The sequence below is a fragment of the Podarcis muralis genome, chromosome Z (assembly GCF_964188315.1).
Source record: "Podarcis muralis chromosome Z, rPodMur119.hap1.1, whole genome shotgun sequence".
NCBI classification, from domain to species: Eukaryota; Metazoa; Chordata; class Lepidosauria; order Squamata; family Lacertidae; genus Podarcis; species Podarcis muralis.
The window spans coordinates 22,090,908-22,112,938 of NC_135673.1; the positions used below are offsets into that span (position 1 = coordinate 22,090,908).

The following is a 22,031-nucleotide window of genomic DNA, read 5'->3' on the forward strand; positions in this document are numbered from 1 at the left end:
AATCCCATTGACCTCTCGGCAGCTTTAATACAGCAGAGGGCTCCAAAGCCTCGCGAGTCCAGCTTACATGCTCGAGGCAGCCCCGCGAATGGCGCCTGGTGAGCAAAAGGCGCCTTCGACGGGGAACCCCGAAGTGTGGCACCGAAGTGTCGCCTCCTCCCTCTCTGGGTCCCGCCCCACCCAGGCGCTGGAGTCGAGTTCCGAGCGGGCTCCTTGCCCGCCCCGCCCCGCCCCTGCCTTCCAGCCTCGCTAAATGGACCGCCGATGTGCCTCCGCCGCCTCGCCAGGCCGGGCCGGGCGGGGAGAAGATGGCACTGTCCAGGGGCCTGCGGTGCTGCCAGCGGGTCTTCGGCTGGGTTCCCGTCGCCATCATCACCCTGGTGGTGCTCTGGTCCTACTACGCCTACGTCTTCGAGCTCTGCTTGGGTGAGGCTGGGCGTGGAGCGCGAGGGGCACGGATTCTCCCTGGGCGTCAAGCCCCACTGGAAACAGGCGGGCTTCCTCATGAGTTGTAACCGGGAGGGAAAGGCAAGGGGAGGACGCGCAGACCCCGAGCGCACTTTGCCCCCGCCCGCAGGGAGGCAGGTGGGCTTCCTCGTGGGTAAACGCCTTGCCTGGGAGTGAGCCCCTCTGAACGTACAGGGGTTTCCCTCTGAGCAAAGGCAGGAAGGGGGCTGCGCGGATCCTGGGCGCACTTTGTGCCCCAGGGAGTAAGCCCCCCTAGGGCACAGGTGGGCTTCCTCCCGGGTAAATGCGACGCCGCCGAGCTCCGCATCAACTTCTGAAGGGGTGGCTGAAAACCTCCCTGCGTGCCCTTGCTGGGGTGCAGGCAAGAGCCCACTGCGCGTAATCGAGGGAGTTTGCGAGGTGAGGCGACCCCCTCAGGCAGGAGGGTCCGCCTGGGGCAGCAGATCCCAATGTCGGTCTCTCCCTCCCCCCCCCCCCCCGCGCGCCACCTCCCATGTTGTGGGTTTTCCCCGACCCCCTTCTTGCCTGATGGGGAAAGGGAAGCCACAATTTTTGGGTCCTCAGGTGCCGAAATGTCTTGGGCTGGCCCTGAGTCCTTATGCTATACTGCACTGCAAGCCCTAACAGAGGTTTCGTAGTCCAGCGTTGCCCACTCAAGACACTGAGAGGGTTGTGAGCTCTCAGCAGGAGCGAGGTTGGGACAAGGGACTTCCTGGTTCTCATTCTTCAGTGGGAAGAATTCAAACCCAATGCTTCTCTCTCTCAAGCCTGACCTCTTCCTTTCCTGTTTTTGCTGCGATCCTGCCACCCTCTTGAGCCAGCCTTGATTGTGTTGCACAAAAACCTGAGGCAGTTGTATGGGGGGGGGGGGGGAGAGATAGAGCCTGCTGTGAGGCAGGAGAACAAAGCTGCCTAGCTCTGCTAGAGAAGCTGTGGTGTTTCTGTATAAAAATAACAGTGGGTTTTCTATAGAAATGATAATCATGATTTTTTAAAAAATAAACATTACCTTGGTTTGTAACTGGCCAAACCATCGGTTTCTGTCAATGGTCAACATGCTTATTTATCACTGATCCAAAACAGATCAACCATATTTACCATCAAGTTAGAATACTGAAGATTATACTTCAGCTTGCATTCTGTTGACTTGGTTTTTATCATCCCTTCAGATTATGTTGTAGTAATTGATTTGTGAATGAAATGGTTGGCATTATAATTATTATAATATGATAGGGATAATAATAAATCAGATTTGGAAATGGTTTGTCATTGGGAATGGGGAGGGGAAACGAGCCTGCTTAGAGGGAGGCTTGTGTTGGAATTGGGTGAAAGCAAAGCTAGTGATTTGATGCTAAATGGAGAAGAAATAACTGGTAAGCTTCAAGGCCAAGAATTTGACTCCAGGTCTCCCTGGGCAAAGTCCAACACTGTGGCTGTGCTGTACCACTCTGATAACATGCCTGCCTGCCACACCAGTTTAAAGTACAGAGCTAGTAGTTTGCAAGAATCCAAGGTGAGAGAAGGGAGAAGATATTGATGCTCATTCCCTCTCCTACCGACATGAACTAGCCGGCCTTTGGCCTAATACAGCAGTGATTTTCTTACATTATTAGGGTGGAAAGGATGATGTTTGGGAGGGTTGGTGCTCTTTTTGTGGTGAGGAGGGGAGGGAAAACTTATATATTTCCTTCCAAGATTATGCATATAGCATAGGAAATAACATACAGAAATGATATGCACTCAGGAATTCACTGTAATGCAAAGCCTTCATCAGGGCTTTCTTGGTTGTGGTCATTTCCCTGTGGAAGAGCCTTCACAGAGAAGCCCCCAATGCCTCTTATTGGGGTACCTCGGGTTACGTACTTAATTCGTTCCATAGGTCCGTTCTTAACCAGAAACTGTTCTTAACCAGAAACACCACTTTAGCTAATGGGGCCGCCGCGCTGCCGGAGCACAATTTCTGTTCTCATCCTGAAGCAAAGTTCTTAACCTGAGGTACTATTTCTGGGTTAGCAGAGTCTGTAACCTGAAGCATATGTAAACCTGAAGCATATGTAACCTGAGGTACCACCGTATAGGTCTTTTGGTTGACATTTGGGTAAATTGGCATGATTGCTGTACTGATTTTACTGACTCTCAGTATGGTTTTATCACATTTTTGTCAGCCGGACAGGGGAGACATCAGATACATTTCAAAATAAATAAAACACATGCCTTTTAAAGCAGAAGTAGTTTCACATGACCAGTCAAGGCAGCTTCTTAAGGCCCAAACTACTGCCAGTCACCTGTAGTTCTTTCCTGTGCCCACCCTTTCCCCAAAGCATTCAGGCCAGATGCTGTCTTGAGCAAGGAGATGTGGGAGGCTGCTTTTGCTTCTGGAGATCATGCTGCTTGGTATTGCCCCCTCCCCAGCACACATGTTTACTTGTAGAAGAAACGTCCTGGTTTTCCCCAGTCTAGTCCTCACAGCTCTCCCACAGCTGCATATGTTACATATTTTGTTGTTTATGTTGCTTTTCGAAGGAAGATAAAATTTGAGTAAATATATGTGCAACTGAGCATCAGGTATAGGTTGAGCCTCCATCTTATTGAATCAGCTCACATTCCCTCCACTTGTGAATTCTTGTTTAAGAATAAACAGATCAGCATTTTTAGCACAGATTGTCCTTTAGCCTGTGTCAATGCATTCACAAAATCAGTATATACATCACTGAGGACTTGTCCATGATGAAGCTGGCACATGCAGAGGGGAAATTCACATCTTTTCCCCCCTCTGGAGCTAATAAAGCAGGCGGAAGTAAAAATTTAAATCCTGATAGCTGATTTATCAACAACAGTACAGTGGTACTGTTAAGAACAGTTTCAGGTTAAGTATGGACCTCCAGAACGAATTAAGTACTTAACCTGAGGTACCACTGTACTGTACTGGTCTTTGATCTGCCTTGCTGGTAATACTGCCCACTGAAGTGTCTTCTTGGATCCTTTTCTGAAGTGGGTGAGAAATAGGCGTGGCACAGGCACAAACCTTGCTAGACCATTGTTGACTTGGTGAAGGTATGTGGATTTTCCGGGGGGGGGGGGAGTTGTGTGTGTGTCAAACATCTCAAAGTGAGATTATTCCAGGTGCTTACCCAGGTTCTGTTTTCTTGGAATGAAGGTCAGCAAAGACTGGTGTCTTTCAGATATATTTATTTACAGATGTATACAACCTGAATATAGGACAGAGGGCATCACAGGATTAACACCCCAACAGATCTTGCTTCTCCACTAGTCGTAGTCGCAGACCCATGTGTCTGTGTCTCCTTCCAGTTCTGCCCTCAACATAATACAGTGGTACCTCGGGATGCGAACGGGATCCGTTCCGGAGCCCCATCCGCATCCTGAATAGAACGTAAGACGTGACTGCTGGGGTCGCGTTTCGCCGCTTCCGCACATTCGCGTGACGTCATTTTGATCGGCTGCGCATGCGCGAGCGGCGAAACCTGGAAGTAATGTGCTGAGTTACTTCCAGGTCGCCACGGAGTGCAACCCGAAAATACTTATCCTGAAGTGTATTTATCCTGAGGTATGACTGTACTCTAGCTATTGTTCTCCTATCTAACAGTTAGGGGGGGGGTGGAGGAAAGGCCCCACCCATTACATTATTGTCTTACAGAGAAACTTGTCTGGCCAACCTCCTCCATTAGATTCTAACCCTCACTGGATATTGTACCCCACGAATTGGAAGGGACTCAGTGCATTATCCAGACTGAGCTCCCCAAACCTACAACATAATTAAGAAGAGGCAAGCACACCAGTAGGTAATTATGGAAATGTGCAGAAATCCTTCCTCTCCACTATTTTCTGAGCCTCTAGCAGAGTCTGCTTAGACATTGTCAAGATTTTCTCCACAGTTGTAAGAGCTAGCAGTCTTCTTCAACAGAGCATAGGGTTTTCTGAGCTGGGGTTCATGCATAGATTTGGAGCCATTTGGTCGCTGTGAGTCAAGACTTGGGCTGGTTAACCCTTGCTGGAACTAGTGATTACCAAGGATGTATAGCTGCAGCCCAAATCACCTGCCTGGCTTGTGAATAAAAATGTGTGTGCTGTGATATTGTGCTGCTGTGAGTGTCCCCAACCCACACCAGCTTCAGTTCTTAGGCTGCCATTTGCAAGGCTGAGAAACTAGAAGCACAGTACAGTGGTACCTCGGGTTAAGAACTTAATTCATTCTGGAGGTCCATTCTTAACCTGAAACTGTTCTTAACCTGAAGCACCACTTTAGCTAATGGGGCCTCCCGCCGCCGCCGCACGATTTCTGTTCTCATCCTCAAGCAAAGTTCTTAACCCGAGGTACTATTTCTGGGTTAGCGGAGTCTGTAACCTGATGCATCTGTAACCTGAAGCGTCTGTAATCCGAGGTACCACTGTAATGACTCTGAAGGGGAAGGAAGGCACGGGGTGGCAGTTTTTGGCAGCAGCCATACATTCTCTTTGTTTACTAGTACAGTGGTGCCTCGCAAGACTAAATTAATTCGTTCCGCGAGTTTTGTTGTCTTGCGATTTTTTTCGTCTTGCAAAGCACGGTGTCGGGAAAGTTTTGGAAAAGCTTCAAAAATCACCAAAGTCTTCAAAAACCTCAAAAAAGGCTACCACACAGCGTTCTATGAGTTGCTCCTCGAAGTCAAGTCGCAACTGTATTAACGGTGTTAAGAAAAAGGAAACAAACTTGCAAGACGTTTCCGTCTTGCGAAGCAAGCCCATAGGGAAAATTGTCTTGCGAAGCAGCTCAAAAAACAAAAAACCCTTTCGTCTTGCGAGTTTTCCGTCTTGCGAGGCATTCGTCTTGCGAGGTACCACTGTAATAATTGTTCCATTTGTGGTGTTGTGGAAATTGAGGGCTGCCTATAGGATAGCTTCCTTCAACCTGGTGCCCTCTAGATGTTTTGGATTACAACTTCCATAAACTGCAGCCAGGATAGTGGAGGTCACCAAATTGGTGAAGGCTTTCGTCAAGAAAATCAGTAGGGCTCAACAAGTACATAGCATGGTGTGCTTGTTGACCTCTGTTGATGGAATTTGTTTCAGTTGTTCATGTAGTGCATAGTTAAACTCACTCATGTGTGTGTGTGTGTGTGTGTGTGTGTGTGTGTGTAGCTACATGTCTGTTACTTTTGAGTGGATTTGATACCATGGATGGTATCACGTAGAACCTAATGTCACAATTACCATATGATAGTCTGTAAGATATCTCAGGGCTCCCTGATTTTTTTAAAACATAAATGATTAAAATTTACAGTGAGACCTGCTTGGCGGTGACATTATTGTTTCTGCTGCTGCGTTAAAATGTTTCTGTGCACTCAGGCATTTTACAGTATGTGATGGACTGTTTTTCTGATCCTTAGCTCTTGTTGTGTTTGGTTAATTGCATATTCTGCCAGTTTTGATCTTGTAATTTTTGAGAGATGGGGTTGTTTTGAGTAAAATATTCATTCATTCATTCATTCATTTGGCTTTAAGCTTTGTATATTGTATATGTTTTGTATTTCTGTGAGTTGCCTTGGGTTGATTTGAGAAAGGTAACTAAGAAATTTAAATGATCATGACAATAATACATTTGTGGAATTTGTCTCACCAAAGCAGAAGATCAGATGCTTTGTATTCTGGATGTGCCATCTACTTCTGTGCTATAGAGAGGCATTCTTCATTGTGATATGGGGATATGGAAGTTACAGATAATTCACTCCTAGCAATGCTTTGTGGTTTTGCTTCAGTTACTTAACACCTCCAGTAGACCTACACCTTCAACAATGTCTGTAGCTAGGATGCCATTGAAATTCAGATCCACATTAGTAAATTGCTGCTTACTTTCTGCAACCACCCCTTCTTTCTGGGTGCCTTGCAGTTTGTAACTCTATCAAAGCAGGTCACTTTCAAATCCCTGTAGCATCTCATCAGGCAGGGCTCCCATCTCCCATAGTCACACTCGTTTCACTCACTCTGCTTGCAGCTACTTCATTTCATTAAATCAGTAGTTAGAATAATAGATTCATAAAATTGTTGAGTTGTAAGGGACACTGGGGGGCATCTAGTCCAACCCCCTGCAATGCAGGAATCTCAACTAGATCATACATGAGAGACGGCCATCCAACCTCTGCTTAGAAACCTCGAAGGATGGAGAGTTCACCACCACCTCTCCTGGGAACCAGTACCACTGTCAAACAGCTTTTACTTTCAGAAAGTTCCTCCTGGTGTTTAGTCAGAATCTCCTTTCTTGTAACTCGAAGCCATTGGTTCAGGTCCTACCCTCTGGAGCAAGAAAAAACAAGCTTGTGACAGCCCTTTATATATTTGAAGATGGCTATTCTATCTTCTTCATTCTCTTTTCCAGGCTAAACATACCCATTTCCCTCAAATATTCCTCATATGACTTCATTTCCAGACCCTTGATAATCCAGGTCACCCTGCTCTGCACACATTGCATCTTGCCAATATCCTTCTTAAATGATGGTGCCCAGAACTGGACCCAGGACTCCAGGTGTGGTCTGATCAAGTCATAATAGAGTGGTACTATTACTTCTCTTGATCAGGATACTATACTTCTATTGATGCAGCCTAGAATGGCATTAGCTTTTTTTGCTGCTGCATCACACTGTTGACTCATAGAATCATAGAATTGTAGAGTTGGAAGGGACCCAGAGGATCATCTAGTCCAACCCCCTGCAATGCAGTAATATGCAGCTGTCCCATACATTAAGCTTGTGGTCTACTAAGACCCCAAGAAGCTTTTCACATATACTACTGGCAAGCCAGGTGTCACCCATTTTATACTTGTGCAACTGCTTCTTCCTGCCTTTGTGTAGAACCTGACATAAATTCCTATTTAAATTCATAATGTTATTTTGGACCCAGTTCTCTAATCTGTTACGGTCATGGAATCCTGATTCTGTGTTCTGCATCATTACCTACCCCTCCCAGTTTGGTGTCATCTGCAGATTTGATTAGCATTCTCTCAATACCTTCATCCAAGTCATTTATAAATATGTTGAACAACAATGGGCCCAGGACAGAACCCAGCAGCACCCCACTTGTCGCTTTTTTTCCAGGATGAGAAGGAACCACTAGTGAGCACTCTTTGGGTTTGGTCGTTCAGTTCACAGTTTGCCAGCTTTTATGGAAGAATATAATGGAGGGCTTTTTAAAAGCCTTACAGAAATCAGGATACACTATGTTCACAGCATTCCCCTGATCCACCAAGTTTGTAACTCTGTCAAAAGAAAAAAGAGATGAGATTGGTCTGGCATGACTTGTTTATAAGAAACCCATGCTTGAGCTTAGTAATCACAGCATCTTTTTCTAAATACTCACAGACCAATTGTTTAATTATCTATACTAGGAGCTTTCCTGGTATCAATCTTAAGCTGATCAGTTGATAGTTTCCTGGGTCATCTTGTTTCCTTTTTTGAAGATGTAGACAATATTTGCCCACTTCCAGTCTGCAGGGACCTCACTTTTTCTCCATGAATTCTCAAAAATTATAGACAGAGGCTCTGAGATTACATCTGCAGGCTCCTTTAGTACCCTTAGGTGCAGCTCATAAGGTTCTGCTGCTCCATCTGTTACTGGCATTGCTATTGGAGCATATTGTCAAACAGCTGACCTTGCTGCTCCAGTTGCTGCTGCTGGTGGTGCCGGAGCATCAACCTGAACTGCTGCAAGAATGTTGCTGTTCCTCCATTTCCACTTAGACACACCTTGCTCACGGGACCTCTTCCAGGAAACATGAACCCCACTATTGACACCAGTGTTGCATGACACCCCAATCTCTAAGTGGTGCAAGATTTCAGGGGTTCCAAGCACTTACCCAGAATTCATGTTTCCTTTTGGAAATAAGGCACAGTGGATTCTGGTGTCTTTATGATACGTGGTTTATTTACACATACATACAACTTGAGCCTACAATGGAAGAGTTTGCAGGATTAACACCCCAAGAAGATACTGCTTCTCCCATAGCCACAGCCTTGGGATTCCAACAGAAATCAGACTTGGCACTCTCTCTCTGCCTTTCCAGCCTGCAGCTTTTGCATCCAGCTTCTAGCTCACATCACTCAACTCTCAACTGTGGCCTTTTGTCTTTCTAACTGATAGGCAGTTGAAGGTGGGAGGCCCACCCATTTGTACTCTGGCACAGAGCCACTTCCTTTGTTCCTTTAATGACCCATGCTTAGTGGGTCTCACATGCAGCCTGCTTCCTCCCCTCCAAAAAAACATAAATGAACCTAAGTAGAAGATGAGAACGTGAAATTTCCTGTGGAGAAAAACACATGCAACTGATTAAAACTAGGATTTGGTTATTTTCTCCTTGCAGATGGGTGCAGAATACAGCTTCTTCTGTAGTACAGGGTTGATTATTCGGCCAGTGAGGTGAGGTTATTCAGAGAGTTCATTTGTACTGTAAGTAAGTAAATCCTGAGTAGCTGCACCCAATGTGAAAAGCAAACAGGCTGCATGCAGAGGCCTGCCAGGTGTTTAAAGACACATCTTAAAACATACACATCTGTACAATGTAAAGTATTTATAGCAATTGATTCCTCTGCCTCCCACATCCCCAGTTTTTGTACAATTTAGTTTGCTCTGAATGTCACACATTTCTCTAGATTAGGGTAAATTATTTTAATTAAATTGCCTGAATTGACTGAACGGACCAGGATGATCTTGGCTCATCTCCTGCCGCAGCAGCGTGTGATCAGTTTCAGACATGTCAACAGTGTGGGATCCTCTCTGACTCATCCCCCTTTGTCTTCCACTCCCTAGTAGACAGACAGGAGCTGGAAATCAATGTGGCATCGATGCTCTCTATTCCAGGGGGAATATAGCATCGCATTAATATTGCAACCCCTGCTGGAGAATTTGGATAAGAATCCAGGCTCCAGAGGGGCTTTGTTCGAGCGGCCAGCTTGCGGATGCTGCCACAGCATGAGAATGAGAGCGGGCGGATGTGTTGCCGGCTGGAGTATTATGCCATGTCAGGAAGGAGGGGAAAGAACAAGCATTCTCACTCAAGCCGACTTTTGGGGTTGATGGCGCCAAGGGAGGTCCTGCTGGGAAAGTCAGCATGAGGCTCAGGAAGACTCTAATCAGCCCTCTAGTAAGGCAGGAGCTACCTCAGCTGCCCAGATTTCTCAAAGGAAGGACAAAGCTTTCCTACAGCACACCCTGAGAGTGGCCAGAATTAAAACAGCTTGGAAACATAGTTCTGCATCTGTTCTTGTTTTTTGTTTTTTTTTAAGAAAAAAGAAAAACGAGGAAACAGTGTGAACTAAAACAGGTTTTGGATCATAGGAACACAGCACTTCCTCCTCACACCCACTTTATGGCAGGGCTCAGGCTTACGCAGAAATAATTCAGGTTTGCCTAGAGACAGGAATATCCATTTAATCTAGCTGCCAGCAATGTTTATACAGAGATAATGTAAAAGGGTGATGTTTTCCATATGGAGAAAGAGACATGTGCAAGTACCTGAGCATAAGGACATCAGAAGAGCCCTCCTGGATCAGACCAAAGGCCCATCTAGTCCAGGATGCTGTTCTTGTGGTGGCCAATCAGGTTACCTGAGAATCCTGTAAGAGGGACCTTGGCACAACTCTCTCCACTTTCAGTTCCCAGGAACTGATATTCAGAGGCATATTACCTCCAATACTAAAGACATTACACAGCCCTCACAACTATCAGCCACTGATAGCCTCATTCCCCATGAACCTGTCCAACCCACTCTTAAAGTCATCTAAGTTGCTGTCCATCACTATGCCCTGTGACAGTGAGTTCCACAGTTTAAGTATACACTATGTGAAGAAGTCCTCCTTTTAGTCTCTCTTTAATCTTCCCAAATTCAGCTTTGTTGAATGACCCTTTATTCTAGTGTAATGCAAGAAGGACAAAAGCTTTTTCCTCTCTACTTTCTCCATACCATGCACCATTTTCTGTGCCCTCCCCTCTCCTCCCCACCATTAGTTGCCTTTTCTGAACTCAGCCGCCAGATCCCTCTCCTCCAGCAGCTCAACAGGGTGCAAAAAAGCCCTCTTCGCCAGGAACCCCACTTGACAACATAAGCTTGAAAAGCCATCAGGAATGGCATTTTAAAATGACATATAACCTGCTTGACTTCCTGCCTGACCCTTGCAGCATCTTTTATTGAATCCTGCCATCTTTCATTAAGAGCTTCTGAGAAGTGTAACTCTGACCAACAGGGCCTAAAATTATTTCAGGGAAAGAATGAATGTGCTTTAAAGGTAAAGTTCATACGCAGTACTGTTTACTGTGCTTCAGTTATGAAAGCAACCCTAGGAGCAAAAGATGTGTGCAGCTATAACCTGAAAAGAAGGATGTGCACACTTCCAGTTGTGATTGCTGCTGTGTAAAGAGTGCATTGAGATCTCCTTCAGACATGTATATGCATATATTCTAACATGGCATGAGAACATCCTTAAAGCACAGTATAACATCCATGCCAGATTTCATGGTAGTTCCAAATTCTTTATCTGTGTGTCTATGTAATCACAGAAAAGTACCTTCCTTGCTGATAGCAAAGTCTTAAGAGTATAAGTTTAAAACTAGAAGTCGTGGACATCCAGTGAAGCTGAAAGTTTGAAGATTCAGGTACAGATAAAATGAAGAACTTATTCACACAACACATAGTTAAACTATAGAACTTGCTCCCACAAGAGGCAGTTTCCCACAGGCATTTGGGTGGTCACTGTGAGACTGGACTGGGCTACATGGGCTATTGGCTTGATCCTGTAGGCTTTTTTATGCTCTTAAGTTGACCTGTGGTGGATGAATATTGCCTCATTGTTCACAGTTCGGGGCAGTTGTGGAAGGAAGACAAAACCAGCAGTTGTGTGTATGGCGCTGAGGGCAGGAATACATGTCTGGGCCTGTATGTGGGATCCTCATTCCCTGGTGAGTGGTTATAGTGGTAGCGGGAGTATGTGATTTGAATGGGAGAAGACACACCTAAGGACAGGTGGCTCAGCAAAGAATCTTGTGACACCTAAAAGAATTATGGTAGCATAAGTGTTAGTGAGCTTTAGTCCGCCTCATCATATGCATGAAGTATTATCCTGAATTGCAGTTATGTATTTTTGCATGAATCCAGATTTCCAAGTGGTGAGAGACTCATGGGATTCCAGCACTAACCCAGACACTGGTTTCCTTGGAATGAGTCAATAAAGATGGTGATGTCTTTAGAATACAGTCATACCTCGGGTTGAATGTGCTTCGGGATGAGCTCGTTCGAGTTGCACTCCGCGGCAACCCGGAAGTAACGGAGCGCGTTACTTCTGGGTTTCGCCGCTTGCGCATGCGCAGACGCTCAAAATGGCGTCATGCGCAGAAGCGGTGAAAAGCGACACGCGCAGACATGCAATCACTGGTTACATTTGCTTCTAGATGTGAACGTGGCTCCAGAATGGATCCCGTTCACATCTAGAGGTACCACTGTATATGGTTTTATTTACCCATATATGCCACCTGCACATAGGATGGAAGGGCTCACAGCATTAACAGCCCAACAGATCTTGCTTCCCCATTCTGGTCCCAGGGAGATTCTCAAGCTCATAATTTGGATCCAGCACAAAGCAGATATGTCTCTCTGTGTCCAGCTTGTTAGAATCAGCCAGATCTTACCCTCAAAACCTCTTGTTCTTCCACTTTACAAAGTGATGCTGCTTCCAACTATGTATGCGGGGTTAGCCTCATTTGTCTCTGTGACAATGTGGCAGCCTCTTCCTAATGTAAATGCCAGTACAGAACTGGCTGAAAGGTTTGGCTGGTTTCCGCTCATACAGTGGTACCTTGGTTTTTTAACATCTTGGAAGTCAAACGTTTCGGTTTCCAACACCGAAAACCCGAAAGTAAATGCTTCTGTTTTCAAATGTGCCTTGGAAGTCGAACAGCTTCTGCTGAGCTTTATTTCAATTTTCTCCATTGACTTTGCAGCCAGCCCTTTGCACCTCGGTTTTCGAATGTTTCAGAAGTCGAACGGTCTTCAGAATGGATTACGTTCGAAAACTGAGGTACCACTGTAGAGTCTGCCATCACCTACACAGCATCACAGGTTTTGAAGGAACCAATGGGTATCACCCATACTGACCCCCCCAAACTATAACAATATATATATATACATGTGGGGGTGGAATTAGAAGGAAATGAAGTCAGAAGGAAGTGAAAAGCAAAAAAGCTACATATGGTGATCACTACACAAGAAAACAATCATCAAAAGCATATATATTCTGACACATATATTCTGGCATTTGTAAGCCAATTTGAGAGCAACCATTTCATCCTCTTTCCCAATTAACATATGTAGCATGATAATAAAAAAAATCAATCCACAAATGATAGGTGTGGGTAAGGGCAGTGCTTCTTTAAAAAAAGAAAGAAAAGGTGCCAGAACTCACCATGAAGTTGTTACAGTAAGTGCCACTCTTTAAACATGGGGGGGGGGGGGAGAGAGATGTTGGTACTGTGTACCCTTGAGTACCCCTGGAAAAAGCACTGTAAATGGTTTAATCCACATCCTTATTTGCAACCCTCCAATTCAGAAAGAAGTGAGAACCATCACTGGTTCACCTGTCACAGTAAATCCCCCCCCAGTTCAAGCATTATTTTTGTAAGAATGGGATTATAAAGGCAGGTTTTACTGGAGTGTTTTTTGTGGTGCAGCACCTGAAACTTGATAAACTGGATGGGGTGCAATTTCACCGTTCTACCTAAGCTTCCTTTCCTGACGTACTTACTTGGAAATAAGTACTCTTGAAACAAATCAAATGTGCTTGTGTTAACAGCTGCTGTTGTCTTTGCTTTCACCTCTATGTGGAACAATATCATCCAGATAAATATGAGTGTGATTTGGCTGGGTGGTGAATCTTTCCATCACCAGCAAGTTTTTGAGAGCAGTATTGGCAACCATTTGGTCATTTGGTTGGTTTTTTTAATTTTGAGTTTATGTGATATTTGTATGCTGTTTTGCCAACAGCAACGTTGAGTGCAAAATAATAAAGCGTTAAAATGAGCAAATAACATTTTCATTAGTATAATCAGCAATACACAATAGCATATAAGTATAGTAAAAATAAACAATTCAGTAAGCAATTAATGGTTGTATTGACGCCAATACCAACTCACAAAATTCAAAAGAATTAATCAGAAGAGGTTGCTGAGCAGCAGCCCCCTCCCAGTTGATAGATAGATAGATAAACTTTATTCGCATTAGCCAACGGCCATAGCAACATAAAACAAGCAATATATACAAATAAAATATATACAAATAAAAAAAGACAGCAGTGGGTAAAAAGGGCAATCAAATGACCAAGATTATCGTTCAGATAGTGGCCCTTAATCTCATTGCACCCTCGTCCCTCCCAGTTGGCAGCATCCTCAAGAACATAAAAGAGCTTGCTAGATCTGGCTATTGGCCCATCTAGTCCTGCATGTTGTTCTCGCATTGGCCAACCAGATGCCTGTAGGAAACCAGCAAGCAGAACATGAGTACAAGAGAACTCTCCCCTCCTGTGGTTTCCAGCAACTGGTATTCAGAAGAATTACTGACTCCACATAGCCATTGTGACTGGTAGCCATTGAGAGCCCTCTCCTCCATGAATTTGTCTAATCCTCTTTTAAATCCATCCAAGTTTATGACCATCACTGACTCCTGTGTGCACAAGTTCCATAGTTTAACTATGCACCAGGGAGGAACTTCTTCACTCTCAGTCCCAGGCAGAAGGTTTTTCCATAAGTCTAACCACAGGCCAGGTGGAGCCCTAGATGGAGCACGTACAATCCCTTGCAAACAGAAGCACTACATTAGGATGTTCCATAGTTTAAGCCATAGTGGCAGCAGAGCTGCTCTCACAGCTCTGTCTTGATTCATTTGAACCTTATTGATTGAAATTGGGAGCGTGGGGATCAAGGTTAAGGGCTTAGGTGTGAGATCTTTTGACCTTGGTGAATGTGGTCTGGTGTTAAAGTGGAACTGATGTTAAAAATGAATAGTAGATCATGTTCATCTACTATCACATACCCTTTCATGCTTCCGCAGATATTTATTAGCTCATCATTCACACAGTCAGGCAGGAACTGACTTCTTTCAGAACATACTTTCTATTTAGTGGTGAGAAATAGGACTGGACTGTAGTCGCTGCATTTGGAAATAGCCAAAGATTAATTCCTATTTTGTTCATTTGAGGAAACATGGCATCCCGATAAGGTCAACTTTATTACCATTCAGCTAGCAAATGTCAACACTACTTCATGTAAGTTTATCTCAGGGGGGAGGCAGTTTTTTGAGAAGTCATGGGGGCTGTAGGGATAATCATAAATGGAGGGTTCAAGCTGGGTAATCCTCAGTGAATCACAACCCTTGGATTTAACAGTATTTTAATTTCCAGAAGGGTAACAGTGTTTGTCTCTTGCAGCAAAAATTAACTAGAATCTTGTGGTGTCTTATAGATTAACAAGTGCATTAGGACATAAGTGCATTAGGACATCATGGGCATAAGCTTTCAGCCACATTCAACCTGAGCCTATTATATGTATATATGTGTGTATATATTATTTATTAGCTAACCTTCACCCCAAAGTCCCAGGGCGGGTTACAACATAAATAAATGTTGTAAATACAAATAAAACACAATATTAAAAACAGTTTAAAACAACTTACAATCACAAAATAAGGTAGGCCCTAAAAAGATGCCTCTTGAGTGTCAAATGCCCAGAATAAAGAGTAAATATAGAAAAATATATTCAGAAGCAATTCAGCAAAGGAGATCGGTGCAAACACTGTGAGGCATGCAAAGATTTCTTGATAAGATACCTACTATTTAAGAACGGAAAGACTATATATATAAAATATAATTTAGCATCCTAAGCAGCACAGGACTTCTCATTCATGGAGAATAATTGTAATCCCCATTATGTATGGGATTTCTAAAAGGTGCATGAAATGTTAGGAACCACCTCAGAATGTTCTGCATATTGTGTAAAACATGTCTTTCTCTTCCTTTCTTTTTTTTACGTTACGTTAATGTTAATTATTGTGGTACAGGTTTGCATGCACACCACTATGTACATTCCCTTGTTATAATTGTTCTCTCTGTTTTATATGCATTATAAAATGAAATACAGTGGTACCTCGGTTTAAGTACTTAATTCATTCCAGAGGTCTGTTCTTAACCTGAAACTGTTCTTAACCTGAAACACCACTTTAGCTAATGGGGCCTCCAGCTACCGCCGCGCCGCCGGAGCACAATTTCTGTTCTCATCCTGAAGCAAAGTTCTTAACCTGAAGCACTATTTCTGGGTTAGCGGAGTCTGTAACCTGAAGCTATATAACCCAAGGTACCACTGTAATTAAAAGCTTTACAGAGAATAGAATAAAACTAAGTCTATTCCCTGCGCTAGAGGTGATATTTATTTATTTATAATTTCATTTATGACAAATAAACATTTCAAACAGAATCATCTTTACATATCATATTTTGACTTTCCTCCCCCTCTTTCTGTGGTTCCTTATATTTATTTTCCTGCATATCCCAATATAAATCTATCTTATATTTTATTTCCATCCATTTCATGTATGTTTTCAGTACTGCACATTTTTACATTAATCCTGCTAATGTCTTAATTTGTTTATGATGGGTTTATAAATATTCAATAAATGATTTCCATTCCCCCTTCAAGACTTTGTTATCTTGATTTCTTATTCTTCCAGTAAGTTTCACCATTTCTGAATATTCTGTTAGTTTCTGTAGCCATTCTTCTTTTGATGGGACATCTTCCTCCTTCCATCTTTGGGCAAATATCATTCTTTCAGCAGTGGTTGCATACATAAATGAATATTTATATTGTTTAGGTAACTCCAATCCTATAATTCCGAAAAGAAAAGCTTCTGGTTTTTTTAAAAACAAAAGTTACCTTAAACATCTTTTTCATTTCATTGTATATCATTTCCGTCTTCCTCTTCTCTTTCAGTGACTGTGACCAGTTCCATAGAAAAAGGTATGTGGCTGTTTACGCATTTTCAGTTGAGGGGTGAAGGAAGCTTCATGCAGCGTTAAGCCATGTTGTTTAACACCATCATGTGTACTTTGACCTTTAGCATCCTTTGTCATTTGCACAGGCCAATATCTCCACTAGGTATATCTTGCTTTCTTGTAGAACAGATAAATATTTCCCTGTCAGTCACCTAACTTGAGGGAGAGTTCATGCTTTTTCATTTATTCATCTCCCTGAAGACTAGGCTGTCTTGGAAGCCAAGCATTAAAACAAAGAGGATGGGGGGAATCAGTGCCCCTTTATGTCTTCCTGATTGCTCTTTTTCTCCTTTAGTGGCCTACCTCACCATATTCCATGTGATCTTCCTGTTCTTCATATGGACGTATTGGAAGTCTATATTTACTCTTCCACAGCAACCGGACAAAAAGGTAAAAAAAAAGCAGGGATGCTCTGGAGCAGCAAAGGAAACACTTGAATCAAGAGTTAGTTCTGCTGCCTCACCCTCTTCAGCCTTAAGAATGACTAGCCAAACTCAGGCAACACCCCTGGCCAGAGCCACCTGCTGTCCCCACAGTAGCCTGAGAGCAAACAGATCAACCGTGGGTGGGGGTGTGAGAGTGGGGGGGGGGGGAGAGGTGCAGCATGAGATGATTAGGTATGTTACAAGATCCTATAAAAAAACCCATCAGAACAGGAAGAGACAAAAATCTAACAAGTGCTGGAATCACATTTATTGATACTAATTGTAATCATCCCAGTGTGATTCGGTCAAATGACTCTTTGTCTGTAGTAGCTTACGTTGCTATCACATAACTAACTACAGTGGTACCTCTGGATGCGAATGGGATCCGTTCCGGAGCCACATTCACATCCAGAGCAGAATGCGTCTGCACATGCGCAAACGGCAAAACCCAGAAGTAACGCATTCCGTTACTTCCGGGTTGCCACGGAGCACAACCTGAAAATGCTCAACCTGAAGCAATTTCAACCCGAGGTATGACTGTATATTATAGTAGCATGCCTCTATAAAGTTAGTTATAGTTGTGTTATTATAACAAGTTGGTTGAAACCTGTGTGGACTCCATGGCGACCATGTAAGTGTGCTAGACACAGGGCATACCCTTGGTTTAGTCTTTGTCCTTAGTGGAGAGAGGGGTGGCCATAACCCTGTTGTCACAGTCTGACTTTTTCCTGGCAAAGTTTAGACTTCTGACAACAGCCAAACCATTAGTGGTTGGGAACGACTCTGGATGGTCTGTCTCCAAAGACTAATGGAGCCAGATAGGTTCCTGGCTGTTCTGGGGGATTTCCCTGTGGACAGAGCCAGTGACCCAGTCAAGGCCTTGGTCTGTCAATACCATCACTCCAGTGCTGCAGGGCCCGCACTGCACCATGGTTTACTGAGTTGTGGCAGATGGTGGAAAACTTGCTCCAAAGATGACCAAACGCTTACTCGTTCATACAACTCTGCCTGAGAAGTGGTGCTGAAGGCAGTGGAGAAGAACTACTTTGCTGCCGGCATCACCTTCTCGGTGAATTGTCCAGCAGTTATTTCAGGTGGCCCCAAGGCTAACTGTACCAGAAGTGCTGAATGACACCCCCCACACACACACCACCCCTGAAGCATTTGGTAGCATGCTGTGAGTGTGTTGCACTGCATTTTGGGGATAAAGTCACTCAGCTCTGTAGCGCTTTAGATGTAGCAATTGTGCAAGCCCAGTGTTCAATTTAGCACCTTCCCATATTTTATGCAATCTCTTTGGGGGCTTTGTCTCTTGTTTACCACTTAGAAATGCAAATGACTAAGTGGTATATAAATGTCTTAAATAAATATAATCCTCTTCTTCTTCTTCCAGTTCCACATGTCTTATGCTGACAAGGAGCGCTATGAGAATGAAGAGAGACCAGAGGGACAGAGGCAGATCCTTGCTGAAATGGCACGGAAATTGCCTGTGTACACGAGAGCAGGGAATGGAGGTCAGCTGCACACAGCCTTTGAAATGTCCACCTCATCACTCTTAAGCGGCACACACCAGCAACCCACCTCATGAAACATGTCCTTGCCCTTTTGACCTTAAGAACCTTAATGCGGAGGGAATCATATTAGTTTAAAAGGATTTCCTTTTAACTTTCTCTGTCAGTCTTTGGAGTAGAGAGGAAATCCCTTAAAGATGTTCTTGATTTGTAAGAAAGTGGCTCAATGCTTTGTTACCATATGCTGCTTCAGTCTCCAGCTGCTGTATACATTCAGAGATCTAACTGGATTTCAGACCTGAATTGTGCTCTTAAAACATCAGAAGTCCAATGGTAGAGTATGCACTACACTTTCTTCAGGAAGGCCCCATGGTTTTGTTTCTTTATATATATATATATTTATATCCCAACTTTTTTCTCCGAGGAGCACAATGTGGCATACACATTTCTCCCTCTCTCTATTTTATCGTTACGTGTGAGGTAGGCTGAAAAGTTGTGACTGGCCTAAGGTTCACCCAGTGAGCTTCATGACCGAGTGGGGATTCGAACCACCACTGGTCACAAGTAGACAATGGATCCATATTATGATCAATTAAGAAGTAGCTTGATTCCATAGATAGTCACCCCCAGATGTTTTGGACTACAACTCCCATCAACGCCAGCCAGTATGGCCATGCTGACTGGGGCTGATGGGAGTTGTATTCTAAAACCTCTGGAGGGCACCAGGTTGACAAGTGCTCCTGTTAAACTTGAAAAAAAATTAATTGCATCCAGCACAGTGTGGGACATCATGGCCATATACATGGCTAATTTTAGCCTACTCACATCAGAATTTTATACTTCTCTGTTCCTAGAAGCTAACAAGAACTGCCAGCTCAGAACTGGTTGCTTTTAATAGTAGGACATTGATTTGCAGTAAGCGAAAAGAAGTCATTCATGAAGTCTAGTTCAACCAGGTGGTCTAAAGCCAAATGTGGTTTACGCTTGTGAAACATGCAAAGCCCCATCGCAAACATATTTTGTATCTAATGTTTGCTCTTTACTGAAGTGTTTAAATCTTTCAAGCTATTGTTAATGCCTTGATTGTCTTCATATTCATGCTTCCAATTTCATAGGACTGTTAATAACAAATAGCATTTATTTTATGCATTTCAAAGCAACGATCAAGCTTGTAAAATCAGGCAGTATTATCAGAGGAAATGGTCTTGCTTAAAGCTGCCTATTGAGAGTGAGATTTGCTCACTCCCATTATGGCTAATGAAAGTGTTATGGGGTGTGCTTCTTTGCAGCTATTCGATTCTGTGATAGATGCCAGCTCATCAAACCTGACCGCTGCCATCACTGTTCGGTTTGTGCCATGTAAGTTTACCAGAATGATTTACATCACTATAACTCCACTCGTGAAGAAGAAAGCCAACTCTTGATGCTTCAAGGAGAAAGATAGGGCAGTCATGGGCTTGTCTACATTTGGGCATCATTTTACTATTAATCCACTTTCCTCCCATTTGACCAGAGTAGTCCACACTCACACATATTTGAATTTGTGTATGAGGAAGAACTTCAGTCTTTTCTGTTGATACCAGCAAGTGTTCCCTTTTGTGTTTGTCCCCACCTTCTATTTTGTTGAGTCTATTTTGCCAGTTAAGTACTGACAGAGCATGCATATCCCTGCACCCACACCTGTTTGTTTTTGAATGAATGAATGAATGAATATTTGCATCAGCCATCAGCCATAAAACAACAATACGATATACAAAAAATGAAAATAAAAAGTCAATAACAGTATATAAAATAAATCTTGATCTTCCAAGAGAGAGGACACTGTGGCGGTGACTGGGTGGCCCAGAATGGACGATAAAAGAGGGGTGATAACCTCATTCCTCAAGTCTTTATAAATAGTTTGTTTTTTGTTTAAACCCTGCCCCCCAGGAAGTGCACAAAACCACACACAGTCAGGCAGTTATAAATTCTCAGTATACAGTTTTCAATTTAAAAAGATAACATGAAAAAACCAAAGATAGTATTATTTCTGTTCTTTTGGTGTTTCCCTTCATGGTGTCCTGATCTTTTTTTCCTTTTTACAGGTGTGTATTAAAAATGGATCATCATTGCCCATGGTGAGTGGCACCCCTTGAATTCTATCTTTCTCATGTCCTCCAGATGTTTTGGACTACAACTCTCTTCAGCCACAGTCAGCATGGATGCTGGGGCTAATGGTTGTTGTAGTTCTAAACATCTGTGGTGCACCAGGTTACAGGAGGCTACTGTAGAAAAGCCTTTGGCAATAGCTGGGATCCTTTGAGGACAGATGTTCTAACGACTAGCAAAGACCAAGTGTTACCTGTGTGTCTTAGTGCTTCAAACTGACCAACTGTTATTATCTGAATACATAAATGCCATAGACTCCTGTACCAAGTATAGTGGGATATGACAGCCAGTGGGGAACAGTATTTGAAATTACTATTCAGTGGAAATTCATGTCTCCTGTGCACCAGAATAAAAGGTTTCCCAGTGTTATTAACTATGGGAAATTGCTAACCCAGTTTTTTGTTTGTTTATTTGTTTTAATAGGAAAGCAGGATCTTTTGGTTGAACACTCCCCAGTCTGGAGCACATTTTAAACCAAATTTGAATTGAGTGTCTGTGGCACCCTGGGAATGAAAAAATCAAGTTGTGTTGTTTCTTAGGTCTTTCAGCCTTAATAAATAGATGGCTTGTGTTTTCTGTGGAATATAAAAGTTGGAATATGAAAGTAAATGAGACTGAGATTATGCCCACGTGCTGAGATGGAACTTACTTCCCCAGAAGGCAGTGATGACCACCAACTTGGATGGCTTTAAAAGAGAATGAGACAAATTCATGGAGGAGGCTATGCTCTGGCTCCACAGTTGAAGGCAGCAATGTTTCCAAAATACCAGTTGCTGGAAACCACAGGAGGGCAGAGTGCTCTTGCGCTCTGGTCCTGCTTGTGGGTTTCCTTTGGGGCACCTGGTTGTCCACTATGAGAACGGGATGCGGAACCAGAAGGGCCATCAGCCTCACCCTGCAGACTCTTCTTATGTTCCTTCTTATAGCTGGTCATGACGTTGATGGCACTCTGCAGTTTTTCTCCATCAAGGAAATAAGAGTGCTTTTAACTGCTTTCACTTTGCTCCCAGCCCCATTGTGCTTAACGTGGCTTTTTTCCTCCTCCTTTGCTCTCTAGGGTAAACAACTGCATTGGATTTTCTAACTACAAATTCTTCCTGCTATTTTTAGCATATTCTCTTTTGTACTGCTTGTACATAGCTGCAACAGTCTTCAAGTATTTCATCAAGTATTGGACAGTAAGTTTTTGAACCTGACTGCTTTCTATGTATTGGTTTTTTTAAAACACTCTGGGTTCTAATATTAAAGCAGTGACCATAGCTCAGCTGGAAACACACGTTTGTTTCCATGCAAAAGGATCCATGTTCCATCCTTAGCATCTCCAGGTGGTAAAACCACTTTCTGAAATCCCTGGAGAGAGCCTCTTCCTTTAGAGCAAACAACCCTGTGTTCAGTGGTCTGACTCCAAT

The 22,031-nt window shown here is 43.5% G+C and overlaps 1 protein-coding gene across 2 annotated transcripts in view; it reads left to right on the forward strand.

Moving 5' to 3' along the window:
* Positions 1-243: 243 nt before the first annotated feature.
* Positions 244-22,031, forward strand: part of ZDHHC15 (zDHHC palmitoyltransferase 15) — a 35,783-nt gene continuing 13,995 nt past the window's right edge. For both annotated transcript variants that reach the window (XM_028716080.2, XM_028716081.2), the window contains exons 1-7: positions 244-426; positions 16,477-16,503; positions 16,834-16,928; positions 18,357-18,477; positions 19,764-19,833; positions 20,559-20,591; positions 21,680-21,800. In XM_028716080.2, coding sequence (XP_028571913.1) covers positions 309-426; positions 16,477-16,503; positions 16,834-16,928; positions 18,357-18,477; positions 19,764-19,833; positions 20,559-20,591; positions 21,680-21,800 — 585 coding nt within the window. In that variant the 5' untranslated portion in view covers positions 244-308. The remainder of the gene's footprint in view (positions 427-16,476; positions 16,504-16,833; positions 16,929-18,356; positions 18,478-19,763; positions 19,834-20,558; positions 20,592-21,679; positions 21,801-22,031) is intronic.